Source organism: Pangasianodon hypophthalmus, chromosome 29 (genome assembly GCF_027358585.1).
Source record: "Pangasianodon hypophthalmus isolate fPanHyp1 chromosome 29, fPanHyp1.pri, whole genome shotgun sequence".
Lineage (NCBI taxonomy): Eukaryota > Metazoa > Chordata > Actinopteri > Siluriformes > Pangasiidae > Pangasianodon > Pangasianodon hypophthalmus.
In genome coordinates, this window is record NC_069738.1 from 2,309,226 (window position 1) to 2,334,225 (window position 25,000).

General features: G+C 36.8%; 1 protein-coding gene across 2 annotated transcripts in view; it reads left to right on the forward strand.

The window, feature by feature from the left end:
- Nucleotides 1–25,000, forward strand: part of LOC113523963 (protein shisa-6) — a 93,058-nt gene that overhangs the window by 48,854 nt on the left and 19,204 nt on the right. For both annotated transcript variants that reach the window (XM_034301440.2, XM_026910064.3), the window contains exon 6: nucleotides 18,662–18,724. In XM_034301440.2, the coding sequence (XP_034157331.1) occupies nucleotides 18,662–18,724 (63 nt within the window). The remainder of the gene's footprint in view (nucleotides 1–18,661; nucleotides 18,725–25,000) is intronic.

Here is a 25,000-nt window from a genome sequence, read left to right on the forward strand (position 1 = left end):
ATCTCTTCTTTTACTCATAAACCAGTCGGAATAAAACAGCAACACGTTCTACACGCATAAAGCACACATACAGAAATAATTAGAACTCTGCTTAGAACTCTGTGTACACTGGTCAGGAGTCATTATACGAATTTTACACATTTTAATAATGCCTCATAAAGCTCTAATAATGTCTCATAAAGCTCTAATAATGCGTCACAAATCTCTAATAATGTCTCATAAATCTCTAATAATGCCTTATAAAGCTCTATTAATGCCTTATAAAGTTCTAATAATGTCTCATAAATCTCTACTAATGCCTTATAAAGCTCTAATAATGCCTTATAAAGCTCTAATAATGTCTCATAAAGCTCTAATAATGTCTCATAAATCTCTAATAATGCCTTATAAAGCTCTAATAATGCCTTATAAAGCTCTAATAAAGTCTAATAAAGCTCTAATAATGTCTCATAAAGCTCTGATAAAGTCTAATAAAGCTCTAATAATGCCTCATAAATCTCTATTAATGCCTTATAAAGTTCTAATAATGTCTTATAAAGCTCTAATAATGTCTCATAAATCTCTAATAATGTCTCATAAATCTCTATTAATGCCTTATAAATCTCTAGCAGTGCCTCATAAAGCTCTAATAATGTCTCATAGAGCTCTAATAAGGCTTCACGAAGCTCTAATAATGTCTCATAAAGCTTTAATAGTGCCTTATAAAGCTCTATTAATGCGTCATAAAGGTCAAATAATGCCTTATAAAGCTCTGATAAGGCGTCACAAAGCTCTAATAATGCATCATAAATCTCCAGTAATGCCTCATAAAGCTCTAATAATAAGTTGAACTTCAGTAACATAGTCATTTTATTTATATTTATATAATCTAAATATAACATTACCGTAACTACCATCACTAACATTAGCTCAATACCTAACTAGCATAGCATGCGGGTTCTGGCTACCATTATCATCCCATAATAATTTATATATTGAAATGTGATTGGTTCAGGCTGTGGAGTTTAATCTGTGACATCATGTCTGAGCTCGTACCTAGCCCCGCCCCCAAATTAGCTTAATACAGAAGGATTGGTGCGGTTTAGGTGGAGAAAGTTACATAAAGGTTACAATTTAACCCAAAAAAAAACAACTGTATAATCAGAATTAAAAATCAGAGCAGATGGTGGTCATGACGATGAAATAACTCCGCCCCCCCCAGCTCTGACATCACCTGATAGCTCCTCTGTTTGGTCATTTTAGAGCCTAAGATTAATAAATTCATGCTCAGGTCCTTTAGGGTTCTGGGTTCTCTGGATGGTTCCTCCAGGGTTAATGGGTCTAGCGTTCTAAACAGGCTCTACTCACATCAGAAACAGTGTGTGTGTGTGTGTGTGTGTGTGCGTGTGTGTGTGTGCGTGTGTGTGTGTGTGTGTGCGTGTGTGTGTGTGTGTGTGTGTGTGTGTGTGCTGTATACTCAATATTAAGCCAGTTAGAGGTTCCTGTCTTTCTATTTGCTGTGTCTCAGGTGTGTCACGTGAGGGTCTTGACCTTGTTCTGTGATTCTGTGTGTGTGTGTGTGTGTGTGTGTGTGTGTGTGTGTGCGTGTGCGTGTGTTCTCTTACGTCAAACCTCAGTATAGAAGCGGTTGCTATCTAACCCGTGCTCTCGCTGTCCCAGTTTAACGGTGTATTTTAAGACTTTCCCTGATGGACTGAAGTGAATTCTATCACTGTGGCCTCTAAACCCAGGACATCTATTCACATTCTAAATCAGTACAACTGTAACGTTTACTCTAAAATGATCAAATTAATGAAGAAATCAAATTTTTGACTTTTGGATATTCTGAGGATCAAGATTGTCATCTCTTACGTTCTTATTCAGAGTTAATAGTGGAATCACACACATCAGTATTCAGACCTCAGACGTAACTACAGATCCAAGCACTTACAGAACTTACGCATGGGGGCGGAGTTTATCTAAAACTGACGCGTGGCTCATTTATGCATAATTCTGAATTTGATCTTATGCTCATCTTTCTTGTGTGATAAGGGCTCGAGTGAGGAGCATTGGGTCATTAGGTATATATATATATCAATATAAATATAACACTATTCACTTATTAATTGTTCCTGTAAAGTCAAGGTTCAAGGTTCTTTATTTGTCACGTGCATATTACATTCATGTGATGTAACATAGTGAAATGTTTTTCCTTAGTGCCTCGTCCCACAGTGCAGCAATGATACATAATAAAAACAAAATAAAATAAAATAAAATAAAATAAAATCTAGTAGACTATATGTAAGAACGTTTAGCAGCCTTTAGAGGAATGAAATGTAGAAATGTAGCTTAATCAGAAACATCGCTTACCTCGAGAACCAAAATGTATTTATTTTTTTAATGAATGAACTCAGCATGAGCTGTAGGTGTAGCAGATGAGTGCTTGGTCAGATTATCCTTCAAACCATGGGCTTGGTTTCTTTCCAGGAGAGCACTTCAAATTAACGAAAACTTTGGGATATATAATAATTCAACAAATCAAAAGAGTGAATTAAAAGCGTCCCACACACACACACATTATGATTTCATGACCTTGATTTAGTGTATCGTAACTTCATTAATTTTCAGACAAGTAGCTGTCCGAGCTTGATTAAAAACAAATAAAATGTAAAATAACAGGATGTGCTGGATCAAGTGCTATTTTACATGCTGCTAAATAATGAGTGTGGAAGCCATTTTGTTAAATCAAAGCAAATTTGCAGTGATTAATGTGATTATTCATGCTGCAATATACTAGCAATATACTGGACTTTTATTAGATTAACCTGATGCTCGCCATCTTCTCCTTCATATATCATCATATTAGTGTTTTTTATTTTTCATTTTTAAATTGTCTATTGGTTTTATGTTACGTTGTGCTACATTTGACAGAAAAAGGGGAAAAAAAACACTATTTCCTTTTTCAGTCCGCATTTTCTATCCCTGATTTTTTTCAGATTTAAAGGTGAGTGTTTGTGTTTAAAGGCGCTGCTCTAGATGATGTTGGAAAACCCCGTTTCAGACAACCTGGGGGTGTGAACTACACGCAGATGATTTTAATAAACTGAATGTGGAGCAGAAAATAAACTTGAGCAGGTGTGTAACCCGACTCTGAATGTGAGGAACTTTCCCCGTTGTAAATATTTTGGACTGACGCATCTGATATTAACTCACAGTTACATCACTCTCGTCTGTGTGTTATCCGTTATTCTCCCTGCAGCTCTCAGCCAATCAGAACACACTGTTTTACACTTATATGAGTGATGAATGTTGCTTCTTATGAGTAATTCTTCTTATAATTATAACAGATGAAACAAAAAAAAGCACTATTGTTGGGAGAATGTGTAGTTTTTGTTCTGTCTCGTTTTGGCTTAGTGTATCTACATCAGCTGAATCATAAAGCCCCATTAAATGCAGGTTTTTGCGTCCATTTGCATTCTCTCCTGCTATAAAGTGCACTTTAGCTCAGATCTGCTTCCGGACATTTTCTGCAGCTCTCTGAGCCTGTAATTTAGCCACGTTCCACACCACGGTCCTGCTTTGAAGCTCAGATTTACTCCACATGTGTAAATACCGTCTCTTTTATCCAATGTCCATTACGGACAGACGGACAGACGGACAAACGGATGGACAGCATCTCATATGGGCTGATAATAATACACTAATGCAGTGTGACGTTATTTTACACGTTTGTCTGCACTGTGAGAGAAGGTTGTTAGCTTTTACACCCAAGATAACAGTTTTAGCAGAATGTTACAGCTCTAGGAACCTAATGTGTAAGTTTTCTGAGAACGTTTTTATAGCGCATTTATAAACATTTCTACATGTAGTAATAATTATATACTATAGCACTATACATGTATATAATAACTATACAGTATATAGTAACTGAAAACATATAATAATCATGAAACCGTCATTAAAGCTGCTTTTATTATTATTATTATTATTATTGCAGAAACATTATTTTTTGGAACATTACTGTCTAAATTTAAGCTTGTTGAATACTTAACTTCATTTTCTAATAACATTTGACTAATGTTTGACTCGCTGTTTCAAACTGAATTGTTATATAAACTGTAAATTTGTTTAATTGTAAACCAGTTTAGTCTTTCAAATAACACTGTAAAATGTTTTATGTGAGATAATATGTGCTATTAGCTAAACAACTCTTTGAAGCCATGAGCTAGCTTATTTTAATAGCAAGGTAATTCTTATTAGCTAGCATTGTGTGGTATTCAGTGTGCACCAGTTTAATAAAATAATATGTAATAATATAAATATAATACATAAATAATAATAAAATATATGTAATGTATGTCATGTAATCAACACTTAATAGCTAATTGTGTTTAAACTAGCTAGTTACACTACAAGTGACAAAAAGTAGCATGAATACATTGAAGATGTTTTCATGATTAATGTTACCTGCTAATGTTTTCTATTTAAAATATTATCTAAATATAATAAATAATAGCTTAGAATGTTGATCATGAATATAACTCTAACGTCCTTAGGCTACTTTTTGTTATGTAGCGTGTAGTCAGCTTTCTAGTTAAAGTATTTTTCCCCAACATTGGCCCTCATTTATCAATTATACTGTATATCAATGACAAAGAAATTCAACTAAACATTTTTTAAAAATCTAGCAGGAATTTTTAGTTCAGTTTGAGTTATGAAAACATTTACACACAACTTTAGTAAAAGTGTACGCTGAATACAGGCTAAGGCTAGCAAAGAAGATTTAGAGTTCACTAGTAGGACGATGAAATACGATATTAAAATTAGCCAGCTACATAACTGTCTTAGTAGTTAGCTAGTGAAGTGTAAGGTTTGTAAGTAAAGGTGTAAATCTGAGGTTTGTAGATGTAGTAAAGGTGTGAATCTGAGGTTTGTAGATGTAGTAAAGGTGTGAATCTGAGGTTTGTAGATGTAGTAAAGATGTGAATCTGAGGTTTGTTGATGTAGTAAAGATGTGAATCTGAGGTTTGTAGATGTAGTAAAGGTGTAAATCTGAGGTTTGTAGATGTAGTAAAGGTGTAAATCTGAGGTTTGTAGATGTAGTAAAGATGTGAATCTGAGGTTTGTAGATGTAGTAAAGGTGTGAATCTGAGGTTTGTAGATGTAGTAAAGGTGTAAATCTGAGGTTTGTAGATGTAGTAAAGGTGTAAATCTGAGGTTTGTAGATGTAGTAAAGGTGTGAATCTGAGGTTTGTAGATGTAGTAAAGGTGTAAATCTGAGGTTTGTAGATGTAGTAAAGGTGTAAATCTGAGGTTTGTAGATGTAGTAAAGGTGTAAATCTGAGGTTTGTAGATGTAGTAATAGATGTTTGTAGATGTAGTAGACCTGTAAATCTGAGGTTTGTAGATGTAGTAAAGGTGTAAATCTGAGGTTTGTTGATGTAGTAAAGATGTGAATCTGAGGTTTGTAGATGTAGTAAAGGTGTGAATCTGAGGTTTGTAGATGTAGTAAAGATGTGAATCTGAGGTTTGTAGATGTAGTAAAGGTGTGAATCTGAGGTTTGTAGATGTAGTAATAGATGTTTGTAGATGTAGTAGACCTGTAAATCTGAGGTTTGTAGATGTAGTAAAGGTGTAAATCTGAGGTTTGTTGATGTAGTAAAGATGTGAATCTGAGGTTTGTAGATGTAGTAAAGGTGTAAATCTGAGGTTTGTAGATGTAGTAAAGGTGTAAATCTGAGGTTTGTAGATGTAGTAATAGATGTTTGTAGATGTAGTAGACCTGTAAATCTGAGGTTTGTAGATGTAGTAAAGGTGTAAATCTGAGGTTTGTTGATGTAGTAAAGATGTGAATCTGAGGTTTGTAGATGTAGTAAAGGTGTGAATCTGAGGTTTGTAGATGTAGTAAAGGTGTAAATCTGAGGTTTGTAGATGTAGTAAAGGTGTAAATCTGAGGTTTGTAGATGTAGTAATAGATGTTTGTAGATGTAGTAGACCTGTAAATCTGAGGTTTGTAGATGTAGTAAAGGTGTAAATCTGAGGTTTGTTGATGTAGTAAAGATGTGAATCTGAGGTTTGTAGATGTAGTAAAGGTGTGAATCTGAGGTTTGTAGATGTAGTAAAGATGTGAATCTGAGGTTTGTAGATGTAGTAAAGGTGTGAATCTGAGGTTTGTAGATGTAGTAAAGGTGTGAAATGTAAGGTTTGTAGATGTAGTAAAGGTGCAGCTGTGTTTATAATCACTAGGTGGGAATGCTGGAGTGCACCAGATACTTCACTATCTTTATACACATGACTACGAAGTGGTAGATGTCCAGAATAGTGCACTCTGTAGTGAGCACTGTGTGTTTTCAGTCCTACAGTGAGAGAGTGATGAAAACCCGGTCAGAGTTGCTTCATTTCTCTCAGAGAGCCGGACTCAGTGCTGCATGCTGAGGGACGTTTTATTGTATTTTTACAGCATTCATTCATTCATGCTCCTCAGCACTCGCTCGTTCCCCTGTACCCTGTCCTTATTGTTCGAGTGAAGAGGATCAGAGCTTGCTGCAGGAGAACACCCCTCCCCTGAGGATGCCTCAACACGCGACACTCGATGATCTTTCCTTCCGATGTGCAGCGTAACTTGATTTCATTCCGAGATCTCACACATGGCAAAAAATCAGCTGAAACTCCGGCAAGCTGGTTTCCAGAGCTCTGAAAAATCCCTTTAATACTCAAAGAACCGGCGTGAGAGACGTGTGTTGTGTAATAAAGTGAAGTTTTACTGGATCTGAGTTCTCCAGGGTGGCAGCAGAAGGTGTTATTGCTAAACTACAAAACTTTATTGACATCTCCATGGTAACACTATAAAAGAATTACCCATAATGCACCGCATCATTTGAAGATCATGTATAGAGAATAGCGTGTGTGTAGTTTGGGCACTGCCTGAAATCACCCACAAATTCTGGATTCTCTGACAGTAGTGCAGCTGCAAATCACAGGTTTATATTAATGCACTCGCTCTAATACGTTATCGTTTCTATAGTAACAGCTCATTCACAGGGAATCGTACAGCAGATGCTCCACATAAAAGGATTTTAGAAAATTGTAACGTTTTCTGTAAAGAGAAGTTTATGTCACATGTATGGAAGGAGTCTCCAGTGTCAGCGCTTTGTAACAGTCAGAGGTAAAGCTGGAACGTAAAGTTTTCCGACATCTTCAGGACAGAGGAGTTTACGCTTCTTTGCAATTTTTTATCTTACTAACTTGAAGAGAGAGAATAAGAGACTGTTTATAGCTGCTATACCATAAGTGACAACAGGAATATTTATAAAGAAAATTTTAAGTTACACTTTTACCTCTTACTGTTACAAAACGCTGACACTGGAGACTCCTTCCATAAATGTCACCATATTTTTTAAAAGTCCGTTTATATGGCGTGTTTAAGCTACTGTCAGAGCTGCTGGTATAGAAAACGAATCAACACATTCCAGCCAATCAGAATCCAGAATTCAGATGTGCTTCAGTGTAAACTAAATGTAAAGGAACTCAGGCAGAAATCAGCTAATTCTAAAAAAACAATTACAAATACCAACAAATTATTTTCCAACAAACTCTCTCTACACCTGAAGTGATGCAAAGGATTATGGGATAATGAAAGACACATGTACACTTCAGGTTTTTTATAACAGTTTAGGACACAGCCAGTGTTTAAAAAGGAAATTCCCTCAGAAGATGCGACTGTGCTAAAGATAGTTTCTGAGCTGAATGTGTGTGTGTGTGTGTGTGTGTGTGTGTGTTTTATCTCAGCTCTGTTGGTGGTCTGTAATTAGCTCAGAGCTGACAGCAGCATCAGAGGACCAGGAACAATCTGAGAAACACTCACCGCTTTAGAAAATCACTGTCGTTTGTTGTTGCTAGCGTAATTAGGATGTACTTAGCACCCTGATTTATGCCCAGTGTTAGCGCTGTGTTGCTTCTAGCTCTGTGTGATAACCATGCCTCGCAGCGGCGATACTTCAGTTAAATAATAATAATAATAATAATAATAATAATAATAATAATAATAATAATAATAAAATGTATTATTTATAGAAAGCTTCTTGTACACATGGTAGCTCATTGAAGTAGTAAAAATTATTAGAATGCAGAAGATTAAAATAAAAGCTTAAGGGAAAATATTGGTACATAAATAAGTGCAAGGATATAAATTGTACGCAAATAAATTAAATTCAATTAAATCAAATCATCGAGATCACAAATAATGAAAAAAAAACCATAATGAAAATACAAATATATAAAACCAAACCAGAGGAATTACTATCAATTAAAAGGCAGAATTTTATTTTATTATTATTTACTCAAACAAAGCAACGTTGTAGCTCTTAGAAATGAAAAATCGCTACAATCTCTTGTTTTTCTCAGCTAATTAACGCGGGTCATTACACGACCAACCTGCATGTCTTCCATTGTTTCTCCTCTTTCACACACAAACACCCTCCTGATGAACCCAGCTAATTATCTGGCCATGTTTATTTATTCAAGACATTCACAAAAAGCTTCATTTTTCTGGACGAGGCTCCGGGCAACCTGCTCTTTAATTCCATTCTTCTCTCAAGACACCGAAGAAATCCCCGCGATCCTCAGCACAGACACCAGGGAATAATTAACGCAGCTCATTACTTCAGCGTGAGAGCCTGTGTTTATTCCAGACGTTCTGAAGAAGGCTCATATTTATGTGCACAGGCGCTAACTCGGGCGGCTAATCAATAGCGCTCATGGCTCTTTCAGTGAGCTGGCCACTCCATCACGGTCAGAGCGGAGAGACGGCACGGCATAAATCAGCGGCGCTCTGAATAAACGGTGGGAGACGGCTGTCAGACGGCAGTGTCAGTCACGCACGCCGATGCGCCGTGTTCACAAGCCGGAGTTAATTGGCTCTATTTCTCCTCGTCCCGGCGGGATGGTGAGGACTCTTGATTAGGTTCCGCCGAATCAATCAGCGAAAACACCCGGCTCCAGTTTGGGGATCTGCAGCAGAGCGTCAGAGAGACGAGAAGAAACAGCACGCATCAGGAGTTTTCAAAAACGAGGAAGAAACTTTGTTGCTCAGACTTGAGGACAGGAATAAAAAGTTTCCATCAAACTTCCGTCATCATTTTTAAAAATTACCGTAACATCATCAGTAACATGGTCACGCTAGTCATGAGTCGTTTCTGTCACTTGTACTATTTTTAGTTCCGATGATAAATACTAGTGATTAAAAATATCTCCTAAAGCTAGGTTAAACCCCATTAAATGGTTAAATGCACTAATCCGTGTGTTTACATGTTACAGTTTCATGCTAACATTACTGTCAGGTTAAATTAGCAATGCAAGCTAGCTACGTAGACTCACCAGAGGCACCAGCCATCTCTGCTACTTCCTTCCAAGCTTTACTTTTCTTCCTAATGTCTCTGTACACATTTAACGAGAAGGTTGAACATAACGGCGTAAGATGAAACCACGGTTGTAAGTATTTCCTCCATTTTTGCGTTAAAGAGTGAATCGGAACTAATCGCAGGTAGGAACTAAAGTTGTGAGAGGGGAACTGAAGAAACGTCGCACCACACACACACACACACACACACACACACACACATTGGTCCATGCAATCATTCGAGCCAATTGTTTCTATATGATCATGCCTAATTTGCATAGAATTAAGACAAGTTCGATTGCTAGTTGCTGAAATAGCGGCTCAATGTCGCACTTGTACGTAGAAACCGAGCGCTCATCTGTCGCTACACTCATTCTCTCACCAGCTTCTCTGTTAAATAAACATCTCCTTCGAGAAAACGTCACCATGTCAACCATTACGAACGTTTTTTACCGTTTATGCCACACGTCCTCCATACAATAACGTTACTATAGAAACGATAACGTATTAAAACAATGCATTATTTATAAGAATATGAAGTATACCGTTTTGTGTTCATGTTACTGTTCAAATGAAATAGAGTGCTCTGTGTTTTCCTAAATGATCTCATACTGGAGCACTGAGTAGTGTGTGAAAATCTAGAACCCTGCCTCACACACACACACACACACACACACACACACACACACACACACACACACACTGCTATCCACACTTCCTCTCAGAGATGTTTGCTCTCACTGAAAAGGATGTATTTAATGAAATCTGCTGTGACGAGTATAAATATTGTGATGATTTATTCACTGCAGACGCTAAGGACGGAAATGTCAGTGCACACTTAAACGCTGACTTTAATTACCAGCTCGTTTCCAGATCTGGGCCGTAATTTTCCAGTTGATGGCGTCGGCACAAAGCCAGACGTTTCCTCGGCGTTAAAGCGTTTAGTAGCATGTTACTGCGTTTAAAGCTTCCGCCTTGTTCCACTGTTCTGCTTTAATTAGGGGAAAAAAACACAGAAAGCAATTAATCAAACAGAAAACAGACAAAGGAAATATTTCTATGTTCTTTCAGTTTGCGTCTTTGTGTAATCAGGAGTAATTATGCGATTTGTCCCATTTAAAAATCTTTAATTAAAATATGTGAGGATTGACACATTTGTGTAATCAAACTTCATTTAGTATTCATTTATTTTATTCTTACTGTGAATGAGATTCGGTTTTTCTGAAGCTCCGTGTTTGTTTCAGGGTTTGTGAACATTCTGTGTTAAGAAAGAAAGTGATGGAGTTGTGTAAAGTACTGAGTGAGAGAGAGGTGTGATGAAGCGGAGTTACTCTTATTATTTTCCTATAACAGCACGTCCTGTAGTGTTTTATTCCTCTTACACCACAGCTAATTTCCAGTTTTTGGTTTATTAAAGAATGACATCATACTTTTTAACCGTTTATAGTTACATTTAATGTTCTAGGAAACAAGTTAGTTCCTGTTTTCACTTACGTTATAGCAGCTGTAAACACTCGCTCCCTCACTCAATCTCTCTGTCCTGAAGACATCTGAAATCTTAAAGTTACAGCTTTACCTCTGACTGTTACAAAGCACTGACACTGGAGACTCCTTCCTTAAATGTTACATAAACACATTTCTGCTTACAGAAAACTTCACCATATCAATGTCTTTTATAATCTGTTTATTCCTACACCGTACACGTTCATTACAGGTTTTATAAAACTGTTTTTATGATGGTTTCATTATTTTATTAGCAGATTTTGCAGGCAGCTTTTTAAAGACTCTATCATGTATTTTATGGAATTAAATTTCTCAAAAGCTGCAGGTGAAAATGACTTAATTATGGAATAAATGTAAGACACAATCATCGTCTTAAAGGCAGGGAAATGGACAAACACCAGATGGACAAATAATCAGCGTGTATTGTTTTTCGTGTGTATTGTAAACAGTGTTGCCGACTTAGAAACCTTGCTCCTACAGTGTTAGTGTCTTTATTTCAAAAAAGAGCCTAGTGATAACTCTAGTGACTTTTTGAGCAGAACTTAGCGACTGTCCTGAACTCGATACGGCTCTCCAGCTCACATCCCAGCTGCTGGTTATGAACTAATAGAGCAGGTTTACTCCTCTCACCACCTGTGTGTAAAACCAGCACTCACTCATCACCATTGTTCCCAACAACCAATCAATGACCACCATTGTTTTCACTGACCAATCACTGATCACCATTGTTCCCAACAGCCAATCACTGATCACCATTGTTCCCAATAACCAATCACTGATCACCATTGTTCCCAACAGCCAATCACTGATCACCATTGTTCCCAATAACCAATCACTGATCACCATTGTTCCCAACAGCCAATCACTGATCACCATTGTTCCCAATAACCAATCACTGATCACCATTGTTCCCAACAGCCAATCACTGATCACCATTGTTCCCAACAGCCAATCACTGATCACCATTGTTTCCAACGACCAATCACTGATCACTTTCACTACTGCTGTTTTATTTTATCAGTTCTTGATAAAGAATTAATTAATTATTATATATATAATTATAGAATTTTGTAAGTATGTAAATAGATTGTGGTGTCGTGACTAAAGATGACTTCTGTCTATCAGTAATGTAATAATCTGTTATTTTCTCTTCTGATAAAACTCTATATTTCCTTCTCAAATCTTCCTTCTTCATGTAACATCTTTTGATATGCAAATGAGCATGACAATTCAATGAATATGCAAATTAGTCTGACATCATCCAGCAACTTCTAGTGACATTTTCTGCCCTTTTTTTTTTTTTAAACCTGAACAGAGTTGGCAAGACTGTGATTTCTTTCCCTAACAGTTTTATTACGTCCCGCCCTGTTTCATATTCAGAGCGTTTTCCTGTTGTTGTTTTTTTTTTCCTTTGTCATTGCGTAGCGTCGTTCCCGGTGGAGAGACGAGAAAGTGAACATGCTGCACTCAGATGACGGCAGTTTTGAGTGATGTTACTTCTTTCATATTAAAGGAGACATCAGTTAAATCTGTGGTTATCTCTGTTAGCACTGACTGCTTGCTTCACTTCACAGGAGGATCATGGGTAAATCTCGCCATTGCCATTATTTACAGCCTGATATATTATTATTATTATTATTATTATTATTATTATTATTATTATTGTCTGTGAATGTTGAGAAATCTAATGTTATAAGGTGCAATAAGAACATTATAACAGTAATCATGTTATCATTTTGTTATTTAGTTGTGTGTGAGTTGTGTGTAATGCAACATTGTTGTTATTGTGTTATTACTTGTTATTACTAATAACTGTAAGTGTTGCCTTTAATTATTCAAATGAATTTGAATTTTTCAGTGTAATTATTTTTCTTTTAAATCACCTCTAAATATATGAAACGCCTTTAAAATTCCAACCTGATGGTTTTCTGATAGGATTTTGACCTCATTAACCAGCCTGTCTGTCCTCATTATTTCACTTCATGAGGGTTTGTTGTTTAACTCTCGGTGGCGTTTCACACTACAGGACGATACGCTTTAGCAGATAGCAGATAGTGAGCCATTCGGGTCATGGCACCAAGTTTGTTAGACATTCGGGATCCAGGAGACTGATGATCTTCACACTCTGATGTTTACTGCTCGCGTGAAGAATCGTCAGAATAGCTTTCCGACAACATGAGCATAAGTTCTGAAAGGTCTCACCAGCTCACTCTGAAAAAGGGGAGGCCATTTTACCCACAGGCACGGAGTGAAAGGAGGGGAGAGAGGTGAGAGAGAAGCAGATCTAATGCCATGTGTGTCTGAGAGAGCTATCACCTCTGACCTTCATGTGTTCAGTAGCAGGGAATCATCCCGAGACACAAGAAATGAGAAATACAGCATCTTTAGAAACGAACTAGGCATAACCGGTCATGCATAATATGAAAAAGATTACATTAATGAACACAAACTTGAAGAAATGATCACAGAATCAGAGGCAAAAAATTAGAAGCAGATACTTAAAGATGAATATTTCCTTTAATGGAGTTCAAATGTAACTAGAATACGCTGATATTAAATCTTGTTATTTTACTGAAGAAAATCCTTGAAAATGAAAATACATGAAACTACATCACACAGATTACTCCCAGTGTTTGGGGGTGTGAAGTTTGCTGCTCTGGTTGTGTCCTGGAGCTACATGGAGTTTATTAATCAATGGCGTCTCCTTACTCAGCACTAAAGAGTGTGTTTGTGGAAGCTCTTAACATACACCACAGCACCACTATATCACGTCTGTACTTTCCTGTAAATAGATTCCTAGTCCAATAAAGTCAGAATGTCAGGAGAACGAGGAAAAGAAGCTGCTAGACACTAGTGACTAGTCCTGATTTAATTACAGCCGTCTGGAAGGACGTTAAAGGAGACGTACAAATATTTTACTTCTTTTAAACAGACTTCCTCCTGAAAAACAAATCCCGTCCAAGTGCCTCTTCGCTCTGATTCTGATCTCAAACAGACTTGCTGATGTGGTTTCTGACACACTGTTATCTAGAAACTTGTACACAAGACTGACAGAGCTGAAAAAAAGACGTAGCTCCATCAGTCCTCTTCAGTTCCTCAACCCCAGCGTCAGAGCTCAGGTAGGGAGTGTGGCCTGAGGTCTGAAGGTGGAGATGTGTGTTAGATGCGATTCTGATGATTCTGATGATGATGGTATCTAATCAGTGATGATATTTAATTAGTTTTATTATGGATTTGTTCTGCTGTTCCTGCTGCTCTGGTACTGTAAATGACCGGAGTGTGGTGGTGTTTTTCTGGCTGAGCTTAAAGCAGAAATCCTTGTGTATAATTGATGAGTGCTGACGGTTTGAAGCAGGAAGGAGGGTGTGAAACTGCCTCATTTTTTTCCCCTGCTGAGGAGGTGTTAATGTAGGACAGTTTACATTTATAGAGTCCGCAGGGGGCCGTCACGTTTACAGCTCGCTCGCTCACTCGTTTTCCATACGGACGATTCATTAGCGTCTGTTGCAGAATAAAAGGAAGAGAAAAATGTGTAAGAACTAGGGGATGAACTAAAAAAAAATGGTGGGGTTCCTCCAGTCGATACCAAAAATACGAATCCTAAGCCAAAATAATGCTATTTATAAACGTTATGAAGTCTACAAGAAATGTCCATCAATGTAATGACACGTAGCGATGGCTACTAAGGGCGAAAAAGTAAGGCGGGGCTAGGGATTGATCAATCCAAGATTAGCACTTTTAGCTGTACATCTTTGAGGGTTCTTTGGTTGTTCCCCAAGAGGAATTACGCACTTCATAAAAAACATGCAGTTCTGTGCAAAAGTCTTAGGCACATGCAAAGAAATGCTGTAGAGCAAAGATGCCTTTAAAAAATAATGAAATTAAATGTTTCTCCATTTTAAAAAAATACTATAAAGAGCAGTAAACAGTAATAAATGAAACAAAGTCAGTATTTAATGTGACGATCCTTCGCTTTAAATAAATAAAGCAGTATCTGAGGTGCAGTGTGTGCAGTTTTATAAGGAAATGAGCTGGAAGTGTTACTGAGCATCTTGCAGAAGCAGCCACAGTTCTTCTGGAGACTTTGACTGTCGACTCGCTTCTTATTTCTGCAGCGAAACCCAGCAGCCTTCATTATGTTTTTATCTGAAAAGTGTCTCTTATGGAATCTGCTGCTTTCTTTACTGACATACAAACATTTTTCTGTAACATTTCATTTTGGAATCTAAAATGTTTTTGTACTGACTCGATGATGTCGAAGTCATCAAATAAAAATCTGTAACAAAGCTTGTACTAAAGAAACAATAGGGTGCCAAGACTTTTGCACAGTACTGTCTTTGGTCATGACGGAAAAACGTAAACAAAACATGCTAATGGACAGGAAACAACCTTATGACCTCAAGCTCACTGTGAAGAATGTGTAGGTTTATGCGAGTCGGTGTTCTGCACGAGCTGATTCCCAGATCACACTGATGACGTGAGCAGAGAGTAGTGATTTTCTTTAACCACAGATCCATCGTTAGAGGATCTTCATCATGTAATCTGACATGGAGAACACACACTGATCTCACACAGTGTGATGAGTAATAATCTTGAAAGACCAGAGCAGTCACAGGTTTATTACAGGTTTATTAACCTCAAGAGAGAAGAAACAGAGGCTGCTGCGGTTGTTTATAGCTGCTACAGTACAACAGAACTGAGAACAGGAACTAGCATGGATGTTCCACAACATTAAATTAAACAAAAACAGATAAAAAAAATATTTTAACATTTTAATAATTAAAACATTGTAATCATTGGAAAGTTGCTGTGGTATAAGAAGTGCTATTATAGGAAAATATTGATCTTTGTGCTGGATGTGAGTCTCTTAAAATGAATTGTACAGAACCAGCTGAAAGTTCGGACCCAACTGTGTTTCATGATCTTGATCTAAATTATTGAAATTTGAGCATCAACACTTTCAGGATTTTTTTAAATCTTCCATTTAGCACTGTTTTAAAGAGGAACCCTTAACGGTTCTACGTAGAACCCTTCAACAGACTATTACTCTATCAGAAAGGGTTCTAAAGAAAACCCATTTCGTGAAGTAAAAAAGACCCTTAAAGAAAAAAACTTGGAAGAAACTTTTTTTCTGCAAGTGTAATTACAATTATACAAATAAATAAATAAATAATGTAAATTCAATTACATTAAATACAAGAGAATCTCTTTCACTCGTTTTCTTTCTGAACTTTTGTGAGCGATTGAGTGGCAGAGACTTTTAGAGCACAGAACATCCCTCTGATGTGATGATGGCTGTATTTAGGTCTCACACACACACACACACACACACACACACACACAGTTTCTGAAATGGCCGCCAGTTCTGATGTTTATGAAATGATCTAAAAAAGTGGTTCTAAATAACTCACAAAGATAATTGCATTAAAAAGGGCGAGACATTTAGGTTAACTGATTAAGAAGTGATCTCAATAGGTTTTATTTCACTCTCTCTTTTTTGTATGTGTGTGAGAGGATGGCGCTTTTTGATGACATCATCTCATCTCTCCTCTTCGGGATGGAAACGTGACCTTTCACAAGTGTTTAAGTGTTTAATTTAAAGCTGCTAATTTTACTGTATTATAAAATAGAACTTTTAAAAATGAAAATAAAGTATTCCAGAAAGTTCCGATTGATTAAGTTCAGGGTGAGGGGTGGAGTTAACGCTCTAATTAATGTTTTAGTTTAATGACGAGGCAAGGTAATATATACGGTATATACAATAAAGTTTAAGAAATAGTAACAACAACAACATTAATAATAATAATAATAATAATAATAATAATAATACTAATAATAATAAGACTGTACTGATTGGTTATTAGCCTCACTGTTATGACATCTTACGTGTTTTGCTTGAGTTCAGGTTGAGTGACTGTTGGACACTTTAAAGAAGCGAAAACATATTTTTATTTTGTTACAATAGTCATCAGTCACATCACTCTAATCACAAACACACTGAAGTGTCTGAACACACACACACACACACACACACACACACCCAGCATGTTTCCTTTAAAAGGAGCTAAAGATCACAAAGAATGTTTTTAAAACATTACTTTAAAAGGAGTATTTCCTCCTGATATATGAACGTTCACTACATGAATAGAACAGTGGGAACGTGTGTGTGTGTGTGTGTGTGTGTGTGTGTGTGTGTGACTAAGAGAGAAAAGGTTGGAGATAAAAGCTGAAGCGTTGCAGGTGAGCAGAGTGCTCTGTGAAGTGGATAATTGGTCCCTTGGTATAAGGCGAGATGATGGAGCCACTAGAGTCGCAGTCTGTGCACTAATCAGCCATGTTTGTTTGCTTCTTTGTTTGTCTGTTTGTTTGTTTTTCTAAATTTTCCCCTTTAACAAGCACTTCTACAAACTCTTCATTCTCTTCATCCTAACTGTGTAATACAGTTTCCTGGTTTACTTCCTGTTTTCTCATGTGATAGTGGTACAGTACAATCTGGAGCTGTTTCAGTGCAATACACTGTCATTTATTTTCAGAGGCCACGCCTCCTTCACTGAGACTGACAGGTACAGAGGCCACGCCTCCTTCACTGAGACTGACAGGTACAGAGGCCACGCCTCCTTCACTGAGACTGACAGGTACAGAGGCCACGCCTCCTTCACTGAGACTGACAGGTACAGAGGCCACGCCTCCTTCACTGAGACTGGTACAGAGGCCACGCCTCCTTCACTGAGACTGAGAGGTACAGAGGCCACACCTCCTTCACTGAGACTGACAGGTACAGAGGCCACGCCTCCTTCACTGAAACTGACAGGTACAGAGGCCACGCCTCCTTCACTGAGAATGACAGGTGCAGAGGCCACGCCTCCTTCACTGAGACTGACAGGTACAGAGGCCACGCCTCCTTCACTGAGACTGACAGGTAGAGAGGCCACACCTCCTTCACTGAGACTGACAGGTAGAGAGGCCACGCCTCCTTCACCGAGAGAGACAGATAAAGAGGCCACGCCTCCTTCACTGAGACTGACAAACTAATGTTAGCTAGTTTGCTAGGAAACATGTAGCTACTGAAAGATTAGTAACATTAATGTTAGAGAAACTAATTAGCTAGCTAATGTTAATTATTTTATTATGCTAATGTTAAATGCTAAAAGAGTGTGTGATTTAATGATGAGCAGTATTTTATGTAAAGCAGTATATTGCACCAAATCAGTGGAAAAACCTACCGATGATGCCACAATACCAAGTTAGCTGATTAAATGTAGCTAAAGTCCCGCCCCTGGTGACATATATATTGAAGCTGGTGTACAAATTCAGTTTGATTCATTTACGTTTGTTTCTCTCTCTATTTCTCAAAACATTCTCCTCCAGCATTTATTGAAAGACGAAAGGACGCGGTCTCATCACGTCACACATCGTGTTAACTCCGCGGGAAGCTTTTCTTTTCTTTTTTAGCCTCCCTGTCACCCAAAATTAAGAGCTGTGAAGCATTTTACTTGTGATGTTTATCATGTTGGCTTGTTCATCTCGTTTACCGGCCCAGAATGAGCTGATTAGCATGCTAATCAGGAGCGCTTATCAGATATTCACACAGCGGGAAGAGTTAGCGAAGCTGAGAGCTCATCACTGCGCTGGATAAGGAGACGTGAGGGGGTTTGTTTCTCTGCTGCATTCTCATATACACCTCTCTCTCCCTCTCTCTCTCTCTCCCTCTCTCCCTCTCTCTCTCTCTCTCTCTCTCTCTCTCCCTCTCTCCCTCTCTCTCTCTCTCTCTCGCTCTAACAGGGAACCATCATCATGACTACACGAGCCATGTGGACCTCACCGGATCTCACACACCTAAAATCGGTAAGAACCTTTCAGCTTTTCACCATGAGTGACCTTTAACATGTCAGCAGGTCTCCATGTGTGGATTTGGTTCTGCAGCTCAAATAAAATACACACACACACACACACACACACACACACACACACACACACAGGTACATAAAAGTGAGAATAGTACATAGCTATCTGGACAAAAATGATGATTTTATGAATTATTAGTGCAGAATAGAATAGACAATAGAAATATAATAGAATATAAAAGAGTAGAGTAGAATACTATTGGAACAAATTGGATTTGAAACAGAATGTAAAAGCAGAATAAAATAAACTACATGAATGGAATAAGTATAAAAAAAAATACAAAATAGCAGACTATAAAAGAATGAAATAGTGTAGAATAGGAAACAATAATATAACAGAATAGAATACATAATGAAAGTAGAATTAAGGAATATCGCACGAGCACGTGTGCTGCTGTAGCGGTTATCAGGACGGCTGTGATTCGGCTGCAGTCACGAGGTTGCAGGTAATCGCAGTCGCGCTGATCGTCGCTACAGCAACAGGACTGCGAGTGTGATGTTGCTCTTATTCGACTGTTCTATTAATAACTACTTAATATCACATAACTGACATTTCAGCCACAATATGGCCAAATATTTATTTATTTTTGCTCCGACAATGAAAATAGCTCCCAAAGAAGCCGCAGCTGGATAGAGCATTGTGTGTTGCCATGCCAACGCACGGATTGATTGACAGCCTGACGGCTTGACTGGAATTTTATGTAGTGATCAGAGACAATATACTGAATATCAGCAAAATAGTGGAACGTAACAGTTGTACAATAAAATATAAAAGAATAGAATACAATAGAACAGAATAGAATAGAATAAAGTAATAGAATAGAATATAACTGAATAGAATAGAACAGACTAAAATGGAATAGAATAAAGTAATGAAATAGAAAAGAACAGAACAGAAGAGGTATAATAGAATAGAATAGAACACATGTAATAGAATACAGTAGAATAGAATAGAATAAAGTAATGAAATATAATAGAACAGAATACAGTAGAATAGAATGGAATAGAGTAGAATGGAATAGAATACAGTAATGAAATAGAGTAGAACAGAACAGAAGAGGTACAATAGAATAGAATAGAACAGATAGAATAGAATACAGTAGAATCCAATGGAATCGAATAGAATAGAATAAAGTAATGAAATAGAATAGAACAGAAGAGGTACAATAGAATAGAATACAGTAGAATGGAATAGAATAAAATAGAACACAGTAGAATAGAATGAAATAGAATAGAATAGAACACAGTAGAATAGAATAGAACAGAATAGAGTAATGGAATAGAATAGAATATGAAATAGAATAGAATAGAATAGAGTAATGGAATAGAATAGAATAGAGTAAGGTAATGGAATAGAATAGAGTAATGGAATAGAATAGAATAGAATAGAGTGATGGAATAGAATAGAACATGAAAGAGTAATGGAATAGAATAGAGTAGAATAGAATAGAGTAATGGAATAGAATAGAATAGAGTATTGGAATAGAATAGAGGAATAGAATAGAATAGAGTAATGGAATAGAATAGAATAGAGTAATGGAATAGAATAGAATAGTATAGAATAGAATAGAATAGAGTAATAGAATAGAACAGAAGAGAATAGAGTAATGGAATGGAATAGAATAGAATAGTATAGAATAGAATAGAGTAATGGAATAGAGTAGAATAGAATAGAATAGAGTAGAATAGAATAGAATAGAGTAATGGAATAGAATAGAATAGAGTAATGGAATAGAATGGAATAGAATAGAGTAATGGAATAGAATAGAATAGAGTGATGGAATGGAATAGAATAGAGTAATGGAATAGAATAGAGTAATGGAATGGAATAGAATAGAATAGAGTAATGGAATAGAATAGAATAGAGTATTGGAATAGAATAGAATAGAATAGAATAGAGTAATGGAATGGAATAGAATAGAATAGAATAGTATAGAATAGAATAGAATAGAATAGAGTAATAGAATAGAATAGAATAGAGTAATGGAATAGAATAGAATAGAATAGAGTAATGGAATAGAATAGAATAGAGTAATGGAATAGAATGGAATAGAATAGAGTAATGGAATAGAATAGAATAGAGTAATGGAATAGAATGGAATAGAATAGAGTAATGGAATAGAATAGAATAGAGTGATGGAATAGAATAGAATAGAATAGAATAGAATAGAATAGAATAGAATAGAATAGAATAGAGTAATGGAATGGAATAGAATAGAGTAATGGAATAGAATAGAACATGAAAGAGTAATGGAATAGAATAGAATAGAGTAATGGAATGGAATAGAATAGAGTAATGGAATAGAATAGAGTAATAGAATGGAATAGAATAGAATAGAGTAATGGAATAGAATAGAATAGAGTAGAATAGAATAGAATAGAGTAATGGAATGGAATAGAATATGAAAGAGTATTGGAATGGAATAGAATAGAATAGTATAGAATAGAATAGAATAGAGTAATGGAATGGAATAGAATAGAGTAATGGAATAGAATAGAATAGAATAGAATAGAATAGAGTAATGGAATGGAATAGAATATGAAAGAATAATGGAATGGAATAGAATAGAATAGAATAGAATAAAGTAATGGAATAGAATAGAGTAATGTAATAGAATAGAATAGAATAGATTAATGGAATAGAATAGAATAGAATAGAGTATTGGAATAGAATAGAATAGAATAGAATAGAGTAATGGAATAGAATATGAAAGAGTAATGGAATAGAATAGAATAGAATAGAATAGAGTAGAGTAGAGTAGAATAGAATAGAATAGAGTAATGGAATGGAATAGAATATGAAAGAGTAATGGAATAGAATAGAATAGAATAGAATAGAATAAAGTAATAGAATAGAATAGAATAGATTAATGGAATAGAATAGAATAGAATAGAGTAATAGAATAGAATAGAATAGAATAGAGTAATGGAATAGAATATGAAAGAGTAATGGAATAGAATAGAATAGAATAGAATAGAGTAGAGTAGAATAGAATAGAATATAATAGAATAGAGTAATGGAATAGAGTAATGGAATAGAATAGAATAGAATAGAATAGAGTAGAATAGAGTAGAATAGAATAGAGTAGAATAGAGTAGAATAGAATAGAATGGACTCGAGAGTATTTTCAGCGACAGTGCTGCTGGCCTTGTGATGGATATTTTGCTGAAAGTGATCAGTAATTGTGTGAGTGATGTGTTCAGTGTGAGCTGTTTGTCAGATCAGGTCACAGCTGGAGTTTCAGAAGGTTCAGGCTGATTGTCAGTAATGAGAGTAGAATTGAAACGAGACCTGGGTGTTGAGGGAAATCGCCGAACGTGAATGAGATGAAGTGAGAGGAGGCATCGCCATGACGACAGGAGGAGAAATGAAAACAGCGGCACCGTGCTGATTGAATTACAGTGCAGAGTTCAGCCACAATTCCATTCACTGCACGTGTTCATCCTGTAATTCTGTGGAGAAAAGGATTTTACACGCTGCCGTCACGCGTTAGTCACGTCTACACACACACACACACACACACACTGCTGTGTCAGTGTTTCAACACAGTAGAATGGAATGAAATAGAAGAGGTAGAATATAATAGAATACAATAAAGAATTATGACTGAATAGAATAGAACACACACACACACATACACACAGACACACACACACACACACACACACACACACACACTGTGTCAGTGTTTCACCTGTTCTGGGATTTCAACATTACACACTTGAACTTGGAAAGGTTGTTTTTTTTTAATAATTCTTTTAATAATGACTGAATGACAGCATTCAGTTAAATAAAACATAAATACCCCAAACCCTTTATAAACACTTTATAAACAATGTATATGCATGTAATTTAGGTTAAACCCTCTATACAACCCTTTATGCAGTGTGTGATTTGGACTAATCCCTCTATAAACCCTTTATGCAGTGTGTGATTTGGACTAATCCCTCTATAAACCCTTTATGCAGTGTGTGATTTGGACTAATCCCTCTATAAACCCTTTATGCACTGTGTGATTTGGACTAATCCCTCTATAAACCCTTGGACTAATCCCTCTATAAACCCTTTATGCGCTGTGTGATTTGGACTAATTCCTCTATAAACCCTTTATGCAGTGTGTGATTTGGACTAATCCCTCTATACAACCCTTTATGCAGTGTGTGATTTGGACTAATCCCTCTATAAACCCTTTATGCAGTGTGTGATTTGGACTAATCCCTCTTTAAACCCTTTATGCACTGTGTGATTTGGACTTATCCCTCTTTAAACCCTTTATGCAGTGTGTGATTTGGACTAATCCCTCTATAAACCCTTTATGCAGTGTGTGATTTGGACTAATCCCTCTTTAAACCCTTTATGCACTGTGTGATTTGGACTAATCCCTCTATAAACCCTTTATGCAGTGTGTGATTTGGACTAATCCCTCTTTAAACCCTTTATGCAGTGTGTGATTTGGACTAATCCCTCTATAAACCCTTTATGCAGTGTGTGATTTGGACTAATCCCTCTATAAACCCTTTATGCAGTGTCTGATTTGGACTAATCCCTCTTTAAACCCTTTATGCAGTGTGTGATTTGGACTAATCCCTCTATAAACCCTTTATGCAGTGTGTGATTTGGACTAATCCCTCTATAAACCCTTTATGCAGTGTCTGATTTGGACTAATCCCTCTTTAAACCCTTTATGCACTGTGTGATTTGGACTAATCCCTCTATAAACCCTTTGTGCAGTGTGTGATTTGGACTAATCCCTCTATAAACCCTTTATGCACTGTGTGATTTGGACTAATCCCTCTATAAACCCTTTGTGCAGTGTGTGATTTGGACTAATCCCTCTATAAACCCTTTATACAGTGTGTGATTTGGACTAATCCCTCTATAAACCCTTTATGCGCTGTGTGATTTGGACTAATCCCTCTATAAACCCTTTATGCAGTGTGTGATTTGGACTAATCCCTCTATAAACCCTTTATGCGCTGTGTGATTTGGACTAATCCCTCTATAAACCCTTTATGCAGTGTGTGATTTGGACTAATCCCTCTATAAACCCTTTATGCACTGTGTGATTTGGACTAATCCCTCTATAAACCCTTGGACTAATCCCTCTATAAACCCTTTATGCGCTGTGTGATTTGGACTAATCCCTCTATAAACCCTTGGACTAATTCCTCTATAAACCCTTTATGCAGTGTGTGATTTGGACTAATCCCTCTATACAACCCTTTATGCAGTGTGTGATTTGGACTAATCCCTCTATAAACCCTTTATGCAGTGTGTGATTTGGACTAATCCCTCTTTAAACCCTTTATGCACTGTGTGATTTGGACTTATCCCTCTTTAAACCCTTTATGCAGTGTGTGATTTGGACTAATCCCTCTATAAACCCTTTATGCAGTGTGTGATTTGGACTAATCCCTCTTTAAACCCTTTATGCACTGTGTGATTTGGACTAATCCCTCTATAAACCCTTTATGCAGTGTGTGATTTGGACTAATCCCTCTTTAAACCCTTTATGCAGTGTGTGATTTGGACTAATCCCTCTATAAACCCTTTATGCAGTGTGTGATTTGGACTAATCCCTCTATAAACCCTTTATGCAGTGTCTGATTTGGACTAATCCCTCTTTAAACCCTTTATGCAGTGTGTGATTTGGACTAATCCCTCTATAAACCCTTTATGCAGTGTGTGATTTGGACTAATCCCTCTATAAACCCTTTATGCAGTGTGTGATTTGGACTAATCCCTCTTTAAACCCTTTATGCACTGTGTGATTTGGACTAATCCCTCTATAAACCCTTTGTGCAGTGTGTGATTTGGACTAATCCCTCTATAAACCCTTTATGCACTGTGTGATTTGGACTAATCCCTCTATAAACCCTTTGTGCAGTGTGTGATTTGGACTAATCCCTCTATAAACCCTTTATACAGTGTGTGATTTGGACTAATCCCTCTATAAACCCTTTATGCGCTGTGTGATTTGGACTAATCCCTCTATAAACCCTTTATGCAGTGTGTGATTTGGACTAATCCCTCTATAAACCCTTTATGCGCTGTGTGATTTGGACTAATCCCTCTATAAACCCATTATGCAGTGTGTGATTTGGACTAATCCCTCTATAAACCCTTTATGCAGTGTGTGATTTGGACTAATCCCTCTATAAACCCTTTATGCAGTGTGTGATTTGGACTAAACCCTCTATAAACCCTTTATGCAGT